The 17,854-nt window shown below is 39.5% G+C and overlaps 1 protein-coding gene across 1 annotated transcript in view; it reads left to right on the top strand.

Moving 5' to 3' along the window:
- Positions 1-7,723: 7,723 nt before the first annotated feature.
- ZRANB1 (zinc finger, RAN-binding domain containing 1) overlaps positions 7,724-17,854 on the top strand; it is a 52,212-nt gene continuing 42,081 nt past the window's right edge. The window contains exons 1-2 of the mRNA XM_011930202.1: positions 7,724-7,892; positions 9,782-10,632. Coding sequence (XP_011785592.1) covers positions 7,852-7,892; positions 9,782-10,632 — 892 coding nt within the window. The 5' untranslated portion in view covers positions 7,724-7,851. The remainder of the gene's footprint in view (positions 7,893-9,781; positions 10,633-17,854) is intronic.

Raw genomic sequence — 17,854 nt, 5'->3', positions numbered from 1 at the left:
CAGTGTTTTGGATTTTGGCTATTCTAGTAAGTATGTGGTGGTGTCTCATTGTTTTAATTTGTAATTACCTAATGATGTATGCTGTATTTTTGTATTTTTAGTAGAGACAGGGTTTCACCATGTTGGCCAGGCTGGTCTTGAACTCCTGACCTCAGGTAATCAGCCCACCTTGGCCTCCGAAAGTGCTGGGATTATAGGTGCGAGCTACCTCCCCCCCCCCACCCCCGTGTTTGAAAAGATGTTCAACATCTTTTTATATGCGTATTTACAACCTATATATATTCTTTGGTGAGGTGTCTGTTCAGATCTTTTGCCCATTTTTCAGTTGAGTGGTTTTCTTATTGTTGAGTTTTAAGAGTTCTTTGTTTATTTTAGATAATAGTCATTTATCTTTTGCAAATTTTTTTTCTGGTTTTTGGTATTCTCATTCCCTTGACAGTGTCTTTCACAGAGCAGAAGTTTTAAATATCAGTGAAGTCCAACTTAATCAGTTTTCCTTCTTTTTTTTTTTTTTGAGATGGAATTTTACTCTTGTTGCCCAGGCTGGAGAGCAATGGTGCAGTCTCGGCTCATGCAACCTCCGCCTCCCAGGTTCAAGCGATTTTCCTGCCTCAGCCTCCTGAGTAGCTGGAATTACAGGTGCCCGCCACCACACCTGGCTAATTTTTTTGTATTTTTAGTAGAGACAGGGTTTCACCTTGTCGGTCAGGCTGATCTCAAACTCCTGACCTCGTGATTGCCCGCCTCGGCCTCCCAGAGTGCTGAGATTACAGGCATGAGCCACCGCGCCTGGCCGACAGAAATTAAATTCTGAATGAAGTAGCATGTTCGTTGTTTTATTATTATTTAAATGCTGGATTGATGTGTATTTTTGGAGTTAATTGTTCCATTTCCATGCATGTTTAAGAAAACTGATCTTTCATCCCATTAGATTGCAGGTTCTCTGATCACAGGGACAGTGTTTTGTCTAGTTATATCTTTCCATATTTCTGAGCGCATGGTAAATCTTTGGTAAATGTTGCTCTAGGTTGTTACATTAGTTTTGTTTGGGATTGTGATTTAAGGTACCTGATTGACCTAGGATGTCTCAAACTGTATAAAGGAACTATGCTCTAAGATAGGTTCTACTGAAGCTCAAGACATATCTGTATTACTCCTCCTCATTTTCTTGTTATGATTGAGGAACTGAAGTGTTCAGATAGAGTAAGTATGTAAAGAGCTAGAAATCCTCCTGAGATGATGAGATGAACAGAAAGAGCATTAATACTGTTTCATGCTAGATTTGACACAATATAAGTTAACTTTTTTCTTCTAGATCTTCTTTCCTTCTAGTCAGTGGATTGCTAATTGTCTAGTGGTTTAAAAGGAAACAAGAATATTAGAGTTGTAACTTTTATTACAATAATGTAGCCTTGACAGATTAATATGTAACATTTAAATTTGTTATATTTTGAAGACTTAGGTTTGGTTGGAATGAAGTTAGTTGTAGCTGTAGAGGGTTGTCACCTCAGTTAATTAAGGCATAGTGCTGATAAGGCCAAGGTCACCCTGGCAGGTGTTACTTAATTTTACTTTGTCCAACTTGTCCACAAATTCCTGGGAAGTGTACAGTATGTTTAGTTCAAATCTTCTCATTTGATACAGATGCTATAGATAATAGTGACCTCTTTTTATAGGAATGCCAGCTCATTTTTGATATCTAATTATTATTTACATACAATTTCACACTAATTTAGGACTTTTAGACGATAATGATTGCAAAAGATTTGTACTTGTGTTATTGTCATAGCTAGATTTGAATAGTTAACCAGTGTATGGGTTGCCACAGTGCCAGGTTTGTTGTAGGATGGTAGACTTTCAGAGCAGTGACGAAAGGAACAAACTTTTATTGAACAATTTTGTGGCTCTTAGTAGTCTAATCCCTTCAATTTGTAGATGGAAAAACTGAGGCTCAGAAATACGAAATTCTGATTAGGAATTCAGTTTTGGATATGTTAACTGTGAGACACTTGTTAAACATTCAAATTGAGATGTCAGGTGGGCAACTGGTTTTACAAATCTTGAGTTAGGGGAGAGATCCAACTTGGAGATACAAAATTTTAAATTATCACCAAATAGCTGATATTTAAAGCCCAGGGATTGACTTAAGGTCCCCGGAGTAGTTAGAGGTGAGAGAGAAGAAGACCAAAGCTTGGGGCACTTGGCTCTTTAATTCAGAAACATAAGGAAGCCAACAAAGAAGTTTGAGGAAGAAAAGCTACTGAGATTGGAAGAAAACCAGGAGAATGTCTTGGAAACCATGTTAGAACAGTATGTTTAATTGTGGATTATAGAACCAGAGAGCTTCAGACTAAATCATTTAACAAATAATTTAGTGATTGTTGTATTTTGCCTAAGAGTTCTTTTTATTTCAAATGCTGAAGTTGTAGAGGCAAAAGTGTTTAATAATTTTGGGGATTCAATTACAAGTTACATATTTTTTAATGGGGCTAGAATGTGAAGGTGCTGAAGTCACTGCTTGCTGTGTAATATTCTAGATATTTGTTGATGTAGTTCTATACTTAAGTATGGACCTAACTGGTGTGTTACAAAATGAGGGAAAAACAAATATAATAGGTTTTGCTCAGTTTATAATCTGGTCAAGGATATAGGAAGACAAACGTGTATCAAACATGAATCTTAGTCCAAAAACTCAGATGGAAAGAAGGTACCATATTTGCTTTCTTTAAATTAACTTGATTTGAATTCTACTTCTTCGGCAAGAAATTCAGCCTCAGTCATCCTTGGGGCTCCCTCTCCTCATGTTCTTGGAAGGCCTGGTGTCATATGGTTCAGATTTTGCCTGCATTGGTTACAGTATTGTCTTCCATTGTCTTCCACGAGGTTCCACCAGGTTGTGTGGCTCTGCCACCAACTGTGGGCCCTAGTGCCTGTGACTTGACACCTAGTTTATATCTAGCAGACACTTTTTACTGAGGTCTTGCTGCCATGGAGTTGATTCCATCTTCTCTAGAATTTCTTCTGAGATTGCTCACAAGGTCTACTCCTTTCTTTCATCGAGTCATTCAAGATGGTCTCTTCTTGGGTTTTACTAAACACAAGGTGCTGCTCTACCTTCCGTGCCACTGGAATCTCTGAACAAAGGGTTTTGAAAGCCTGGCTGTTTGACTGGAAATCGAAGGGAGGGATGGAAGTAGGAGGGTGTGAGTGACATAGGAAAAACATATATGAATTAGTGTTCCAAAAACTAGCCCCAAGAGGAAATACAAAGTGCCAAATGTCAATAAGTATGGTTGCTTGGGGTGTACTTGGAGTGATTTGAAAACTTCATGAAGATGAGACTTGAACTGAGCCTTAAAGAATGGGTAGAATTCATTATAAATGATGGTGTCTGTTGTGCTTCTGTATCTAAGGCAGTACCTTCATGTGTATATTGTTGGGTGGTGGTGACACATGCATGAGTCAGGGGCGTGTGTGGCATGTTTGGGAGTGAGCGTGTGGTGTGTGTGTTTGTGACAGGAAGGAGATGAGAGTTAATACTGTTGCAGAAGAGCCTCAGAAAGAGAATTGTGGAACAGTCAGCTGGATGGATTTAGAAAGGGAAGATGCTTAGAAGGCTTTTATAGTAGTTCTGACCAGAACTGGAAAAGGATTGATGGCAGTGGGAATGAGAAGACAGTAATTGGGTAGAAACCGCTAGAAAGAATCTGTGGGGAGAAGGCAGAATTTAAGGTGGTTCTGAGTTCTCTGCTGGGTGCAGAGGTATTAATAGTGTCATTAATGGAAACTGGAGAAGTCAAGATAGAAGTTTGTTGTGAGAAGAAGATAAGGAGTTAAATGGATGATTTGATAACCTGTTGGAGCCCTGAAATGAGGTTAGATTTGTAGATAAAGGGTTTACTATATCATTGATCTTCACGATCCTGCTCTAGACTGGTTGTTTTTCCTGTTGACTATTGTGAAGAAGACAGTGATGAAAGAATAACTGATGAGAAAAGAGGAGATGAGTATGTGCGATATTTTGGCTTAAGTATTTTAAAATTTTTTATTTACAGAAATTTTATAATTCAAAATTACTTTGTAATATTTTAAAAGCCTGAAAATTTAGCATGCTTGGAAAATCCTTTTTAGTTTTAGCTTTCGTCTTTATATCCCTAAGACGTTCTCTGAGCATTTGTAAATCTCTACAGGTTTATATTAATAATCTCCACAGGTTTATATTAATAAGCTAATATTTATATTAATAAGTATAAATTTGTATTAATAAGGCTAATAAAAATCTTTAAGGCTGTTTTTTGTTGTTGTTTGAGACGGAGTCTCGCTCTGCCGCCCAGGCTGGAGTGCAGTGGTGCAATCTCTGCTCACTACAACCTACATAGACCTCCCAGATTCAAGCAATTTTCCTGCCTCAGCCTCCTGAGTAGCTGAATAGTATAACTTCTCATCATTTGAAAGTACTGGCAGTTGAGCTTATCTCAGTTTGTTTCTTGAGTTTGCACTTGAAGGGAATTCTTTCTTTCTTTTTTTTTTTTTTGAGATGGAGTTTCGCTCTTGTTGCCCAGGCTGGAGTGCCATGCCACAATCTTGGCTCACTGCAACCTCCGCCTCCTGGGTTCAAGCGATTCTTTTGCCTCAGCCTCCCGAATAACTGGGATTATAGGCATCCACCACCATGCCCAATAATTTTTGTGTTTTTGGTAAGATGAGGTTTCACCATGTTGGCCAGGCTGGTCTTGAACTCCTGACCTCAAGTGATCCACCCACCTCAGCCTCCCAAAGTGCTGGGATTACAGGCGTGAGCCATTGCGCCCAGCCAGGAATTATTTCACTTCTTCAGTTCTCTATGATTGTTTACTAGGTGGTTGGGGAAATTTGTAGTGTAGCTGCAATTTTGAGGAATTGACTTCAGTATAAATATAATTCTTATACAGTGTTTAGTAATGTTTCATAAATATTAAACATGACAGTATAAAAAACGTTCAATTACATAAGTCCCTTTCCACTGCCTGCTATTAGTACATACACCATAATACTTGTGCACTCTTATTATCTGAATTGGAAAGTATATAATTAAAAACAGTTACAAATTTAGTACTTGTAAATTTAGTACTAGTAAATGGTTGATATGTTTAAGAGACATTATTCATTCTGCAGGCAGAGCTTGATGCACAAATGGATTCCTGGTCTCCTTGGTCCACAGGATGGGAACTGTTGGTATTGCATTTGAACCAAGGAATATTTGTCTTAAGAGTAGCAGTTTTGTCTAGTTCTCCTTAACGAAGGCCCAGATGATGTAGATTTTATTGTGTTTTATTTTACCAATTAATTGAAATTTGAGTCCTTGGATAGAATTTGCAAATCTGCTTTGCATGCAGAGTTAAACTTGTAAACTAAATTTACTTGGGTGTATGAATATATTTAATACTTAAAGTGATATTTAGTAAGTTTTATTTCAAGGTAGAGTATTAATTTTAGAGCTGGCTACTTTGGAAATAATTTTATGTACTTTTTGGAATGTTTTGACATCTGGAAAAAGTATCCTCTGTTAATTTCTTCATAGTACTGCAAAAAAACACACACACACAGTTCAGTTGATGTTATCCTTACTCTTTAGTTCTGTTTACTAATTACCACAGGTAGAAATAGCTGTCTCAGATAATCTTCAGTGAATTTTTTTTCTTTTTTTTTTGTGTTTTTGTTTTTTTGAGACAAGGTCTCAGTCTGAGTACAATGGTATGATTATGGCTCACTGCAGCCTCAAACCCCTGGGCTGAAGCGATCCTCCTGCTTCAGCTTCCTGAGTAGCTGGGACTACAGGCATGTGCCACCACCCTGGGCTAATTTTTGTATTTTTTGAAGAGATTGGGTTTTGCCATGTTGCCCAGGCTGGTGTCAAACTCTTGGATTCAAACAATCCAGCTACCTAGGCCTCCTGTGCTGGGATTATAGGTGTGAGTGCCCAGCCACTCTTCAATGAATTTTACCTTGCAGTTGCTAAACAACATTCCTGCAATGTTTCAAGTTCCCTTAGAGTGAAGACTATACATCATTACATTTTTTTTCTTTGAGACAGTCTTGCTCTGTCATGGCAGGCTGAAGCACAGTAGCACAATCATAATTCACTGTGGTCTTGAACTCCTATGCTCAAATGAGCCTCCTTCCTTGGCCTCCTCAGTAGCGGGGACTATAGGCACAGGCCACTGCACCTGGCTAATTAAACAAGAATTTTTTTTTTTTGGACAGGCGTAGTGGCTCACGCCTATAATCCCAGCTCTTTGGGACGCTGAGGCAGGTGGATCACTTGAGGCCAGGAGTTTGAGACCATCCTGCCAACAAAGTGAAACTCCTTCTCTACTGAAAATTTAAAAATTGGCTGGGCATGGTGGGATGCTCCTGTAGTCCCAGCTACTCGGGAGGCTGAGGCAGGAGATTCGCTTGAACCCGGGAGGCAGAGGCTGCAGTGAGCCAAGATCGTGCCACTGCACTCCAGGTTGGGTGACAGAGCGAGACTGTCTCAACAACAACAAAAATTGTATGTGTGTGTGTTTTTTTCCTTTCTTGTAGTGATGGAGAGTCTTGCTATGTTGCCCAGGTTGGTCTTGAATCCTGGGCTCAAGTGATCCTCCCACCTCATTCTCCCAAAGTGCTGGGATTATAGACTTGAGCCACCGTGCTTATTATCTAATATAAGGCACATCTCTTAAAACTCTTGAGCTTGGTTTTGGTATTGCTTAGTTACCTGGATTTTCAGAGGTTGGTGGGCTAATTAGGCAGCTATCTGTCCATTGTTTTACCAGGAATTTATGACAGTGATTATTTTTTATGGCAATTTTTTGTTTTTTAAATCAGCCTAGACGTTTAAATATATTATGCCAGTGTATTAGTTACATGAAGATTAGCTAAGATAATGTAAGGTTATGGGCTGTTTAGTTGCACCTACAAACATAGTAAGACTTATCAAAACAAGTATGGATTTTGAATGTGAATATTTTAAAAGATATATTGAAATTACTTAGAGTAGCCCTGGATATATGTTCGTTATGGATGGCATTTATCTTGTTAATAAGTTTATACATGCTCATTTTAATTTTCGGTAGCATGAGCAAGTAACTTACATTTCGTTCCTGAGAAACTAAAAGAATCTGCCTAAGGAGTATGAAAATTGCCATTAAATCTGTATTGTCTACTTTTTGGATGCTTATATGATTATAGTTCTCTGCTCTTCCACACATTTTTGGGCTGCTATCAGGTTGTAAGTAATCATTATACAAACTAGATTTAAAAATTTAAGCAAGATAATTTTATATTCCTTGGATCAGGGAAAAAAATGCAGTTGCTGAAGGTGGTTTCATAGCTAAATATAAGCAATTATTTTACTTTTTCTACTTTTTTGGATTTTATCATCTTTTCCCTTTTAGTAATAGAAGTAATACAGGTAGGAATTAACTCAGCACTGCCAAATTAATGGTTATATTAGACCTTTGTACACAGCACAGGATTAAGGTTATATAGAAAAATGTCTCATCCGTGTTTAATTTGGCTGACCAGCTCAGTTGATTAGCCAGTTTTATTGTTCTGTTAAATTAAAATTCTAAATATAGTTGTCCATTGTTCAAATAAATGAGTAGGGGTTAAAATAGAGAATTGATAAAAATAAAGCCTTAAAAAAACCTTTTAGCTAAAGTAGCAGGCTTCAAGTGAAATTCAGTTTTGGTCTCCTTTACAGGAATAGCTATTCACAGTCAGACAGAACCACTTATCACGTTTTGCAGTATCTCCTGAGGAAGTCAGAATCTGAGCCAGCATGAAGACGGAATCTTGTCTTCGATCTGATTTGCTTTTATTCTAATCATGTGCAAGGTGGAGGTTATAGCGTGGGAACTAAAATCTTAGTAAGTGTGGTTTTTATTTTAGCTATTAAATAGTATATATTCTTATAGTGATTTTTTTTTCTTCTTAGCAGAGTTCACACTATAAATGGTGTATGGACTTGGCAGGCAGGAACATAATACAGTATACTTCAAAAGTGAAAGATTTAGGCCAGGCGCAGTGGTTCATGCCTGTAATCCTAGCACTTTGGGAGATTGAGGTGGGTGGATCACGAGGTCAGGAGTTGAAGAGAAGCCTGGCCAAGATGCTGAAACACCATCTCTACTAAAAATATAAAAATTAGCTGGGCATGGTGGCACGCGCCTGTACTCCCAGCTACTTGGGAGGCTGAGGCAGGAGAATTGCTTGAACCTGGGAGGTGGAGGTTGCAGTGAGCTTAGATTGCACCACTCCACTGCATTCCAACCTGGGCAAAACATAGCAAGACTCCATCTCTAAAAAACAACAACAAAAAAGGAAAGATTTAACCCTCTAGGTTCAGGAAAAGTCCCTGAGAAAGAGCAAAGCTTCTGTGCTCTGCCTAGGATTTCTTTCTCTTTCCTGCTGAAAAATAGGTGTTGTTAGGATGATACTGAGTTGATAAAAGTATTTAAGAAAAGTGGCCAGTGTCTAAATTCAAGCCATTAAAAAAAAAAATCGTTAAATTTGTTATGTAAGTTGCTTCATTTATGAATTAGTTGCCATTAAATTATGAAGTCTTTTTTCATTATAGTGTAGGGTTAGCCCATTGTTGAATCCTAGGACTCTTTTAAATAGTGTGAATATATTTTAAATATGAATTGAATTTTTTTTTTTTTTTTGTGGGGGGATGGAGCCTCGCTCTGTCGCCCAGACTAGAGTGCAGTGGTGCGATCTTGGCTCACTGGACCCTCTGCCTCCCGGGTTCAAGCAGTTCTTTGCCTCAGCCTCCCGAGTAGCTGGGATTACGGGCGCCCACCACCATGCATGGCTAATTTTTGTATTTTTATAGAGACGGGGTTTCACTGTCTTGGCCAGGCTGGTCTTGAACTGATGACCTCATGATCTACCCACCTCAGCCTCCCAAAATGCTGGGATTACGGGCGTGAGCTACGATCCCTGGCCATGAATTAGATTTTGAGTATATTTTAAATATTCAAAATATGAAATATTTTAATTATGAACATTCACAATTATACTGGAATGATTATGCTACTAGTTATTTCAGTGATCTTCCACAGATTTAATTTTCCCCAGTACAGTTTTCTTCTTTTTGCTCCAAATAGAACTAGATTGTGAGGCTACAGAATATCAAGGAACTACCTATTTCATAATGTTACTTTGTTAATTGTAGCTGTTACTTCTTAACGTTTCTTTACTACCTGTGTTAATTAAGAACAGTGGATAATTAGCATTTTAAGCTGCTTTTCTCCCTTAGTGAGAATGATAAAATAGACGTTATTTGATCTTCTGAATTCATGAATCATAATCTGTGTTCATAATTTGAGAATGGTTATGTGTTTAAGCTATTATTTAGTTTGTGTTGTTTCCTCTACCTTTGTCTCTTTAAACTATTGGTTACTTTTCTAAATTGATGTGATGGCCTCCCTGAAATTAAACATTTCTATTAGTGGCTTCCCTTTAATCTCATCCTTCTTAGATCAAATCTCCTTATATTTCCTGCCTATCTCTTTTTGCATTCCAAAGTTCAATTTTATTAAATCCCAAGGTCTAAGATTTTTTCTTTTGAGAATTTATCTCCAGTGTTTCTATGGAAATCAAAAAAGAAAATTAGGATAATTCAGTGTCGAAATGTTACATGCATCTTTTGAGAAGTTTGTATTTTGTAGGTTGAAGGGCATGCTTTTTGGGGAGCATATTTTTGGAGGTGGAATGTAGTTATTTTAATAACCATGTCCTATATTATTTATAGCTTCCTGCCTGACACAGCTCACTTGAAGAAGTGCACAATGTCAGAACGTGGAATTAAATGGGCTTGTGAATATTGTACGTATGAAAACTGGCCATCTGCAATCAAGTGTACTATGTGTCGTGCCCAAAGACCTAGTGGAACAATTATTACAGAAGATCCATTTAAAAGTGGTTCAAGTGATGTTGGTAGAGATTGGGATCCTTCCAGCCCCGAAGGAGGAAGTAGTCCTTTGATATGTCCAGACTCTAGTGCAAGACCAAGGGTTAAATCTTCGTATAGCATGGAAAATGCAAATAAGTGGTCATGTCACATGTGTACATATTTGAACTGGCCAAGAGCAATCAGATGTACCCAGTGCTTATCCCAACGTAGGACCAGGAGTCCTACAGAATCTCCTCAGTCCTCAGGATCTGGCTCAAGACCGGTTGCTTTTTCTGTTGATCCTTGTGAGGAATACAATGATAGAAATAAATTGAACACTAGGACACAGCACTGGACGTGCTCTGTTTGCACATACGAAAACTGGGCCAAGGCTAAAAGGTGTGTTGTTTGTGATCACCCCAGACCTAATAACATTGAAGCAATAGAATTGGCAGAGACTGAAGAGGCTTCTTCAATAATAAATGAGCAAGACAGAGCTCGATGGAGGGGAAGTTGCAGTAGTGGTAATAGCCAGAGGAGATCACCTCCTGCTACGAAGCGGGACTCTGAAGTGAAAATGGATTTTCAGAGGATTGAATTGGCTGGTGCTGTGGGCAGCAAGGAGGAACTTGAAGTAGACTTTAAAAAACTAAAGCAAATTAAAAACAGGATGAAAAAGACTGATTGGCTCTTCCTCAATGCTTGTGTGGGTAAGTTTCTGTATTCTGCATTTTTTGAATGGAATGGGAAAAGGTAGTAAAAATGATACGAAAAGAGCTGGGTGTGCTGACACATCCTTGTAGTCTTAGCCACTTGCTTGAGACTATGAGTCTGAGGCTGTAGTATGCCATGATCAGTCTGTGAATAGTACCTGCACTCTAGCTTGGGCAACATAGTGAGACTGTCTCCATGCCCACAAAAAATGTACGTATATGTGTGTGTGTGTGTGTGTGTGTGTATGTGTGTGCAAAGTCACCAGCATTTAATTCATTCAGCATGATAACTGTACTTTCAAGTATGCATACATACAAATTTGTGTATCTGTGATCTTGTCTTAACTTTGTACTAAATTGCCCACAATTAATTGTGTTCATGTCTCTCCATTACTGGGGGCAAGGGAAACTTTTAAGTTAAAGCAAAGGTTTTACACATCAATAGTAAGATATATACCTGGACTTTAAAACTGCTACTCTGTTTATTGTAACAAGATGTAACTGAGGAACACCAGCTGCTGTTTCCAAGTATTTGTAAACAGTGTGAGCATCTTGTGATGATAGAAGCTTTAGTCAGATGTTAAAAATACCACAAAAATGTGTGACTCCAAGAAGTTGAACAAACATATTGACCTTGAAAATACTGGTGTTAATTTAACATGAATGTCATGTAGTAAATATTTGCAAACTTTATGGAGCTGATTACATGTAGCCAGCTGATTCCATGCTTCAAGTTATGGTTCGTGTGTATTGTGACATTTTCCTCAGGAAATACTGTTGAAGGACAGAGACATAGGAGAGCGGAGTTTTTTTTTTCAGTTCTTGACTTTGTGAGTTAATTGTGATGTAATTCACAAAAGCAGTGACTTGAGTCTTCAGTATTTTTTTGAGTAGATTAGATGTTTGATTTTATTAAATTATTTGGATGGGGTGCTTACTTTGACGTTCGGTCTGATTACTAAGTTTAAACTCTGTGTGGAACAATAGCTAAGCCTTAACTGTACCTTCGCTGTATGTTTTCCCTCAGTACCAATTTTTTTTTTTTAATCCCTCTGGGTCCAGCCCAAGAATATGGAAGTTTTAGGTGTATGAACCTGTGAGTCCTAAGAATTGATATCCAAGAAATTGTGAGTTTTAAAATTAATTTTTTTATATATTATATATATCATTCCCCCCCCCCCAAGGTGGGATCTCACTCTGTCACCCAGGCTAGAGGGCAGTGATGCAGTCATGGCTCATTGCAGCCTCAACCTCCTGGGTTCGAGTGATCTGCCACCTCAGCCTCACCAGTAACTGGGACTCCCTATTAGCATGTACCACTATGCCCTGCTATTGTTTTTAATTATTATTTGTAAAGATGGGGGTCTCCCTATGTTGCCCAGGCTGGTCTTGTGAACTCCTGGGCTCAAGCGATCCTCCCACCTCAGTCTCCTAAAGTGTTGGGATTATAGGCATAATTTGCTGTGCCCAGCCGAAATCCTGAGTTTTCAATTTTAGCTTTGTTCTGGCAAAAAAGAATATCCCAGCAGATGAATCCTTCTGACCTCCAGACGTAGTAGGCACTTAGCAGCTCTTAGTTCTAGTTTCTTCCCATCCTGAGCATGAGGGATGAAAACACACCGAGCCATCTTCTATCTGTGTTGTCCCATTTTATTCCACTAATTTTTCTGCTCCAAATTGAGGGCAACATATAGTATGATTGTCAGTTAAAAAAATTTAAATAGGAGATACAAAAGGGTTTTATTATTAGTTTCCTTACTGAGATCAAATTGATTTAACATAAAAATTCACCGTTTTGCAAGTGAACAACTCATTTGGCATTTAATGCATTCACATTGTGTAACCACTACCTCTGTGTTGTTCCAAAACATATTCATCATCCCAAAAGGTAACTGTGTGCCCATTAAGCAGTTACTGGTCCCTATCCCTACCCGCTAACCCTTGATAACTGCCAGTCTGCTTTTGGTGTCTGTGGATTTACCTATTCTGGATGTTCATATAAATGGAATCTTTACATATCTATGAGCTTTTATGTTGGGTGTGATTGTCTTTTAATTGCTTGTATGCCTTTGGAACACTCTTAAAATCTTTTTTTTTTCTTTTTTTTTTTTTTTGCAGGGAGTAGTGTACTATGAATACTTGGACTACAAGATGGTGTTATAGTACATGTAGGTTTATAGATGAAAATGAACTAGACTTCATTGTGACGGTTTTGAACCTCACAGTGAAGGTCACTAAACCCCACTAAAGGTCATAGAATCCTTTAGGAATCAGGGCTTCACTTCAACCCCAGGTTGCTTCAAGTCAGTGGATCTCAGGATAGGAACACCTGATTTGAAGTACTTTCTTTCCTTGAAACATACAAGTTAGATGAATCAACATGTTTGTCTTTATGACATTATTTCTTCTTGATCTTACCTTTTTCTTTTTTTTTTTTTGAGACGGAGTCTCGCTCTGTCGCCCGGACTGGAGTGCAGTGGCCGGATCTCAGCTCACTGCAAGCTCTGCCTCCCGGGTTTACGCCATTCTCCTGCCTCAGCCTCCCGAGTAGCTGGGACTACAGGCGCCCGCCACCTCGCCCGGCTAGTTTTTGTATTTTTAGTAGAGACGGGGTCTCACCGTGTTAGCCAGGATGGTCTCGATCTCCTGACCTCGTGATCCGCCCGTCTTGGCCTCCCAAAGTGCTGGGATTACAGGCTTGAGCCACCGCGCCCGGCCGATCTTACCTTTTTCTACATATCCTTACTTCTTTAGATGACTAGCCATCCTTGTACCTCCTTGCATTTTATTTTTTTGAGTCAGGGTTGCGAGGCTGGAGTGCAGTGGCGCAATGATGGCTCACTGTAGCCTTGACTTCCTAAGCTCAGATCATCCTCCCACCTCAGCCTCCTGAGTAGCTGGGACTATAGGCACATACCACCACGCCCGGCTAATTTTTGTACTTTTTTTGTAGAGACAGGATTTTACCTTGTTACCCAGGCTGGTATCTTACTCCTGGGCTCAAGCGATCCACCCACCTCAGCCTCCCAGAGTGCCGGGATTACAGGGGTGAGCCACTGGGTCCCGCCCATCTCTTTGCATTTTAATCACTGACTTCAATTTAAAAGTGGAACAAGGCCAGGCACAGTGGCTCATTTCTGTTAATCCCAGCACTTTGGGAGATCGAGGCAGGTGGATCACCTGAGGTCGGGAGTTTGAGACCAGCCTGACCCAACATGTAGAAACCCCGTCTCTACTGAAAATACAAAATAGCTGGACGCTGTAGCACATGCCTGTAGTTCCCGCTACCCTGCTACCCGGGAGGCTGAGGCACAAGAATCTCTTGAACCTGGGAGGTGGAGGTTGCAGTGAGCCAAGATCGCACCATTGCACTCCAGCCTGGGCGACAAGAGTGAGTGAAACTCCGTCTAAAAAAAAACTTCTACCAATAGGACCAGTATTGGATTTGACCTTGTTTTATTTACAAAACGATTTGTTATTAAGTTGTTGTTTCCACCTGCAAAGTTTCTAGATTCTCAGGGCCAAGGGTTGATTGTATTTGGTTCTTGGTAATGTGGACTGTGTCTTTCCTATCAGCAGATATTTTTTACTGTTAACTGTACAATGTCGTTCTGAACAGTTATACATAAGGTTATAATTATAGGCCTGTTTCTATGGGATAGCCATATTCTGATGTGTAAACATCACTGAAATATGTTAAATACTTTTTAGAAACTTGTTTACATTGTGTTGGGTTAATTAAAAAAAAGCCTTGAGCAGTAAGACTAACAGAAGTTCACATATACTGAAAATTAATCTTTACTTCCCTTTTCTGCCTGCCTTATGTTCCCCAGATTTCGTTAGATACAGTGTATTTTGGGTTGTTGATGTTAAGTGTTTTTTAAAAAATCCATCTCTACACTATATACACTGAGTATAAAATGTGAGACTTTTCCATTTAAAGTTGGAAAAAAATGTCAACCTCAGGTCAGCTTTATAGCTGATAAACTGGGAATGAGGAAGATCCAGTTGTTGAGAGGGCAGATGTCAACTAAGGCATCAACAGTATTGAGCAAACATATTGACATAGCCATTGGGTGTAAGTTTCACATAAGTCAAATTATCTTATGTGGTGAGAGGATGTTGGGGACAGCTGTGCCAAAACCCGACATCTGTAGTGGAACCTGAGGTTGAGAATCAGGGTGGTAAAGGTAGAGGTGTGAATGTAAATGTACAGTTGTCTCTGGAATGTCTGCAGTTGGTGCTAGATGTTTTTAGGGACATCAAGTTTTTAGGGCAGTCATGTCAGCACTCACCATAGACTGCTTTTCTCACTGGGTAGACAACAATGTATCTAGAGAATAGAGCAACGCTGCCTAATGCCCTGCTTTTATTCTGCTATTGTATTGAATCAGTTGCCTTACGAAATTGCACTTCAATTTGTGTACATAGCTATGTCCTTAAAAAGACACAGGGTTAGATAAGAATACCATATTAAATCTGTGCTATAACTTGTATTCCTGAACCCTAGACTCATATATCCAGCTGCCTATTCAGCATCTTTCCTGGAGTGTTTAATAACTCAAGCTCATTTCCAGCTCAGTGATGCTAAAACAGAACTGGTCTCTCTTTCAAATCTATTTTTTCCCAGGTTCTCATCATGGTTGATGGCAAATTTCTCATTCCATTGCTTGTGCCAAAAGCCTTGGCCCTCCTTGATTCTTCTTTCTCTTATGCCCCACTCCTATTTCTCAGAAGATCCATTGGCTCTACCTTCAAAATATATCTGGACTCTGACCACTTCTCACTATTCTTGTCCAAACCATGATCCCCCCTTGCCTTTGCCCTCCTTACAATCTGCTGTCGTCAAAGGAGCTAACTCTGCTCAGAACCCTCTAGTGATCACCTGTTTTACTTGGATTAAATAATAGCAGAGTCCCTCAAAAACTCTACAAGGCCGTCTACATGCTCTGTATTGCGCACTTCAGCTTTCTTCCATATACTTTTGACCCTTGAACGACACAGGTCTGAACTGTGCAGGCTCACTTATACATAAGTTTTCTACCAGCTCGGCCACCCCTGAGACAGCAAGAACAACTCCTTTTCTTCCTCCTCCTCCTCAGCCTACTCAAGGTGAAGACGATGATGAAGAAGTCCTTTATGATGAGCCATTTTGACTTAATGAGTTAGTAAATGTATTTTCTCTTCCTTATGATTTTCTTAGTAACATTTTCTTTTCTCTCATGTATTACAAGAATACGGTGTATAATACATATACAAATATGTGTTATTTGACTGTTTATGCTATTAGTAAGGCTTCCGGTCAACAGCAGGCTATCAGTAGTTTTGGGGGAGTTAAAAGTTATACATGGATCTGCTACTGAGTGGGAGGTTGGTCCCCCTAATCCCCATGTTGTTCAAGGGCCAAAAGTATGTTATCTCTGAACTAATCTGTTTTCCACCTTTTCCATTTCATTCCAGCCACTCTTGCCACTTTTTTTTTTTTTTCTATAAACAAGCCCTCAAGCCTTTTACTTGCTGTTTCCTCTGCCTGGATTGCTCTTCACCTTCACTTCTTTTCTCAAGTATTGCCTTCTCAGTGAGGTCCTCTATGAGTGCTGTATCCAAAACTTCATCTCTGTCCATTATCCCTCCCCACAGCATTAATTTTCTTCATAACACTTCTAATATGCTTAATCATCTCGTTTATGATTTCTCTGACTCTACTCTAGAATTTAAGCTTCCTGAGGGCCAGTAATTTTATCTGTTTTGTTCAAAACTGTATCTTAGCATGTAGAACAGTGCCTGCTACAGACATACTGGGCACTCAGGTATTTTTATATCAATGAACGAATGAATATTTTTGGGAACTGGGGTCTGAACAAACCTTTATCCTACTCCTTCTATGAATTTCTAGATTCTTTGCCTGCTTCCTAGCTCTCTGTCATTTTCAATAGTTGGGACTTAACCCAGGAGGGCCAGTTTTACTTCTCACTGGTTGTCAGGAAGACTGAGGTAGTTAGTGGGTATGAAAGGGTCTTACAGGAAAGGGTATAGAGGCTTATCACCAGACAGTCTATGGATATGAAAAGTCTAAAGTCAGGTTTATGTTTAATTTCTCTACCTTCCTACTTTCACTCATGGCAATATTTGTTTTTTTAAAAAATCATTCTGTGTGTTTGCTATAACTATCAAATGAGATTTTTACTTGAAATATTTTATTCAGTTGTCATTGGACCTACTGCTTCCTAGTTGGCATTTTATCTCACTTCCTAGACAATAGCTGCATCTTTCTTAAGTTTAGGAGCTGAGATTTGGTTGGAGCTGTTGAAGGTATAGGGGGAAAAAGTCAAACTTAAGTTCACATTGAAACTGTATATATGTATATACATGTATACACACGTATACTCATATATGTATATACGTGTGTATACATGTATATACACATATGGACTTACATACACACACACACACACACACACACACGTCGCCCATGCTGGAGTGCAGTGGTGTGATCACAGCTCACTGCAGCCTTGACCTCCTGGGCTCAAGCAGTCCCCCCACCTCAGCTTCTCTAGTAGTTGGGAGTACCTAGGTGTATGCCACCATGCTCCGCTAATTTTAAAAATGATTTGTAGAGATGGAGTCTCCCTGTGTTGCGCGGGCTGGTTTCAGACTCCTGGACTCAAGTACTGGGACTACAGTTGTGAGCCACCACCTGGTGTGAAACTGGAATTTTTATGCTGAAATACTCAGTTGCCCAAAGCAGTGGTGTGAACAGCTTTCACTATAGGGAATATGTGAATCAGTAATGCCTCCCGGTGCTCCAAAGTTTTGGGGTGACCTGAAGTGCACGTGCAGTGGTGTTCCCTGTTGAGAATCACTGATTTATGAACCGAACCAGAATCTCTTCTTTATCAAGTAGCAGGCTGAAGTGGCATCATGAGGATTATAATTCTGATGGTTTCTGAGCAAAATTTATCCCACTTTCAGAATTTTGACATGTCTATACAGACTTAGATGATATTTATTTATTTATTTATTTAAGACAGAGCCTCGCTCTGTTGCCCAGGCTGGAGTGCAGTGGCACATCTCAGCTCACTGCAAGCTCCGCCTCCCAGTTTCACACCATTCTCCTGCCTCAGCCTCCCCAGTAGCTGAGACTACAGGCGCCTGCCACCATGCCCGGCTAATTTTTTTGTATTTTTAGTAGAGACGGGGTTTCACCATGTTAGCCAGG

The sequence above is a fragment of the Colobus angolensis genome, unplaced genomic scaffold, assembly GCF_000951035.1.
Source record: "Colobus angolensis palliatus isolate OR3802 unplaced genomic scaffold, Cang.pa_1.0 Scaffold85, whole genome shotgun sequence".
Lineage (NCBI taxonomy): Eukaryota > Metazoa > Chordata > Mammalia > Primates > Cercopithecidae > Colobus > Colobus angolensis.
Note: the sequence above shows the minus strand (reverse complement) of the source record. Positions and strands in the feature narration are given on the sequence as shown.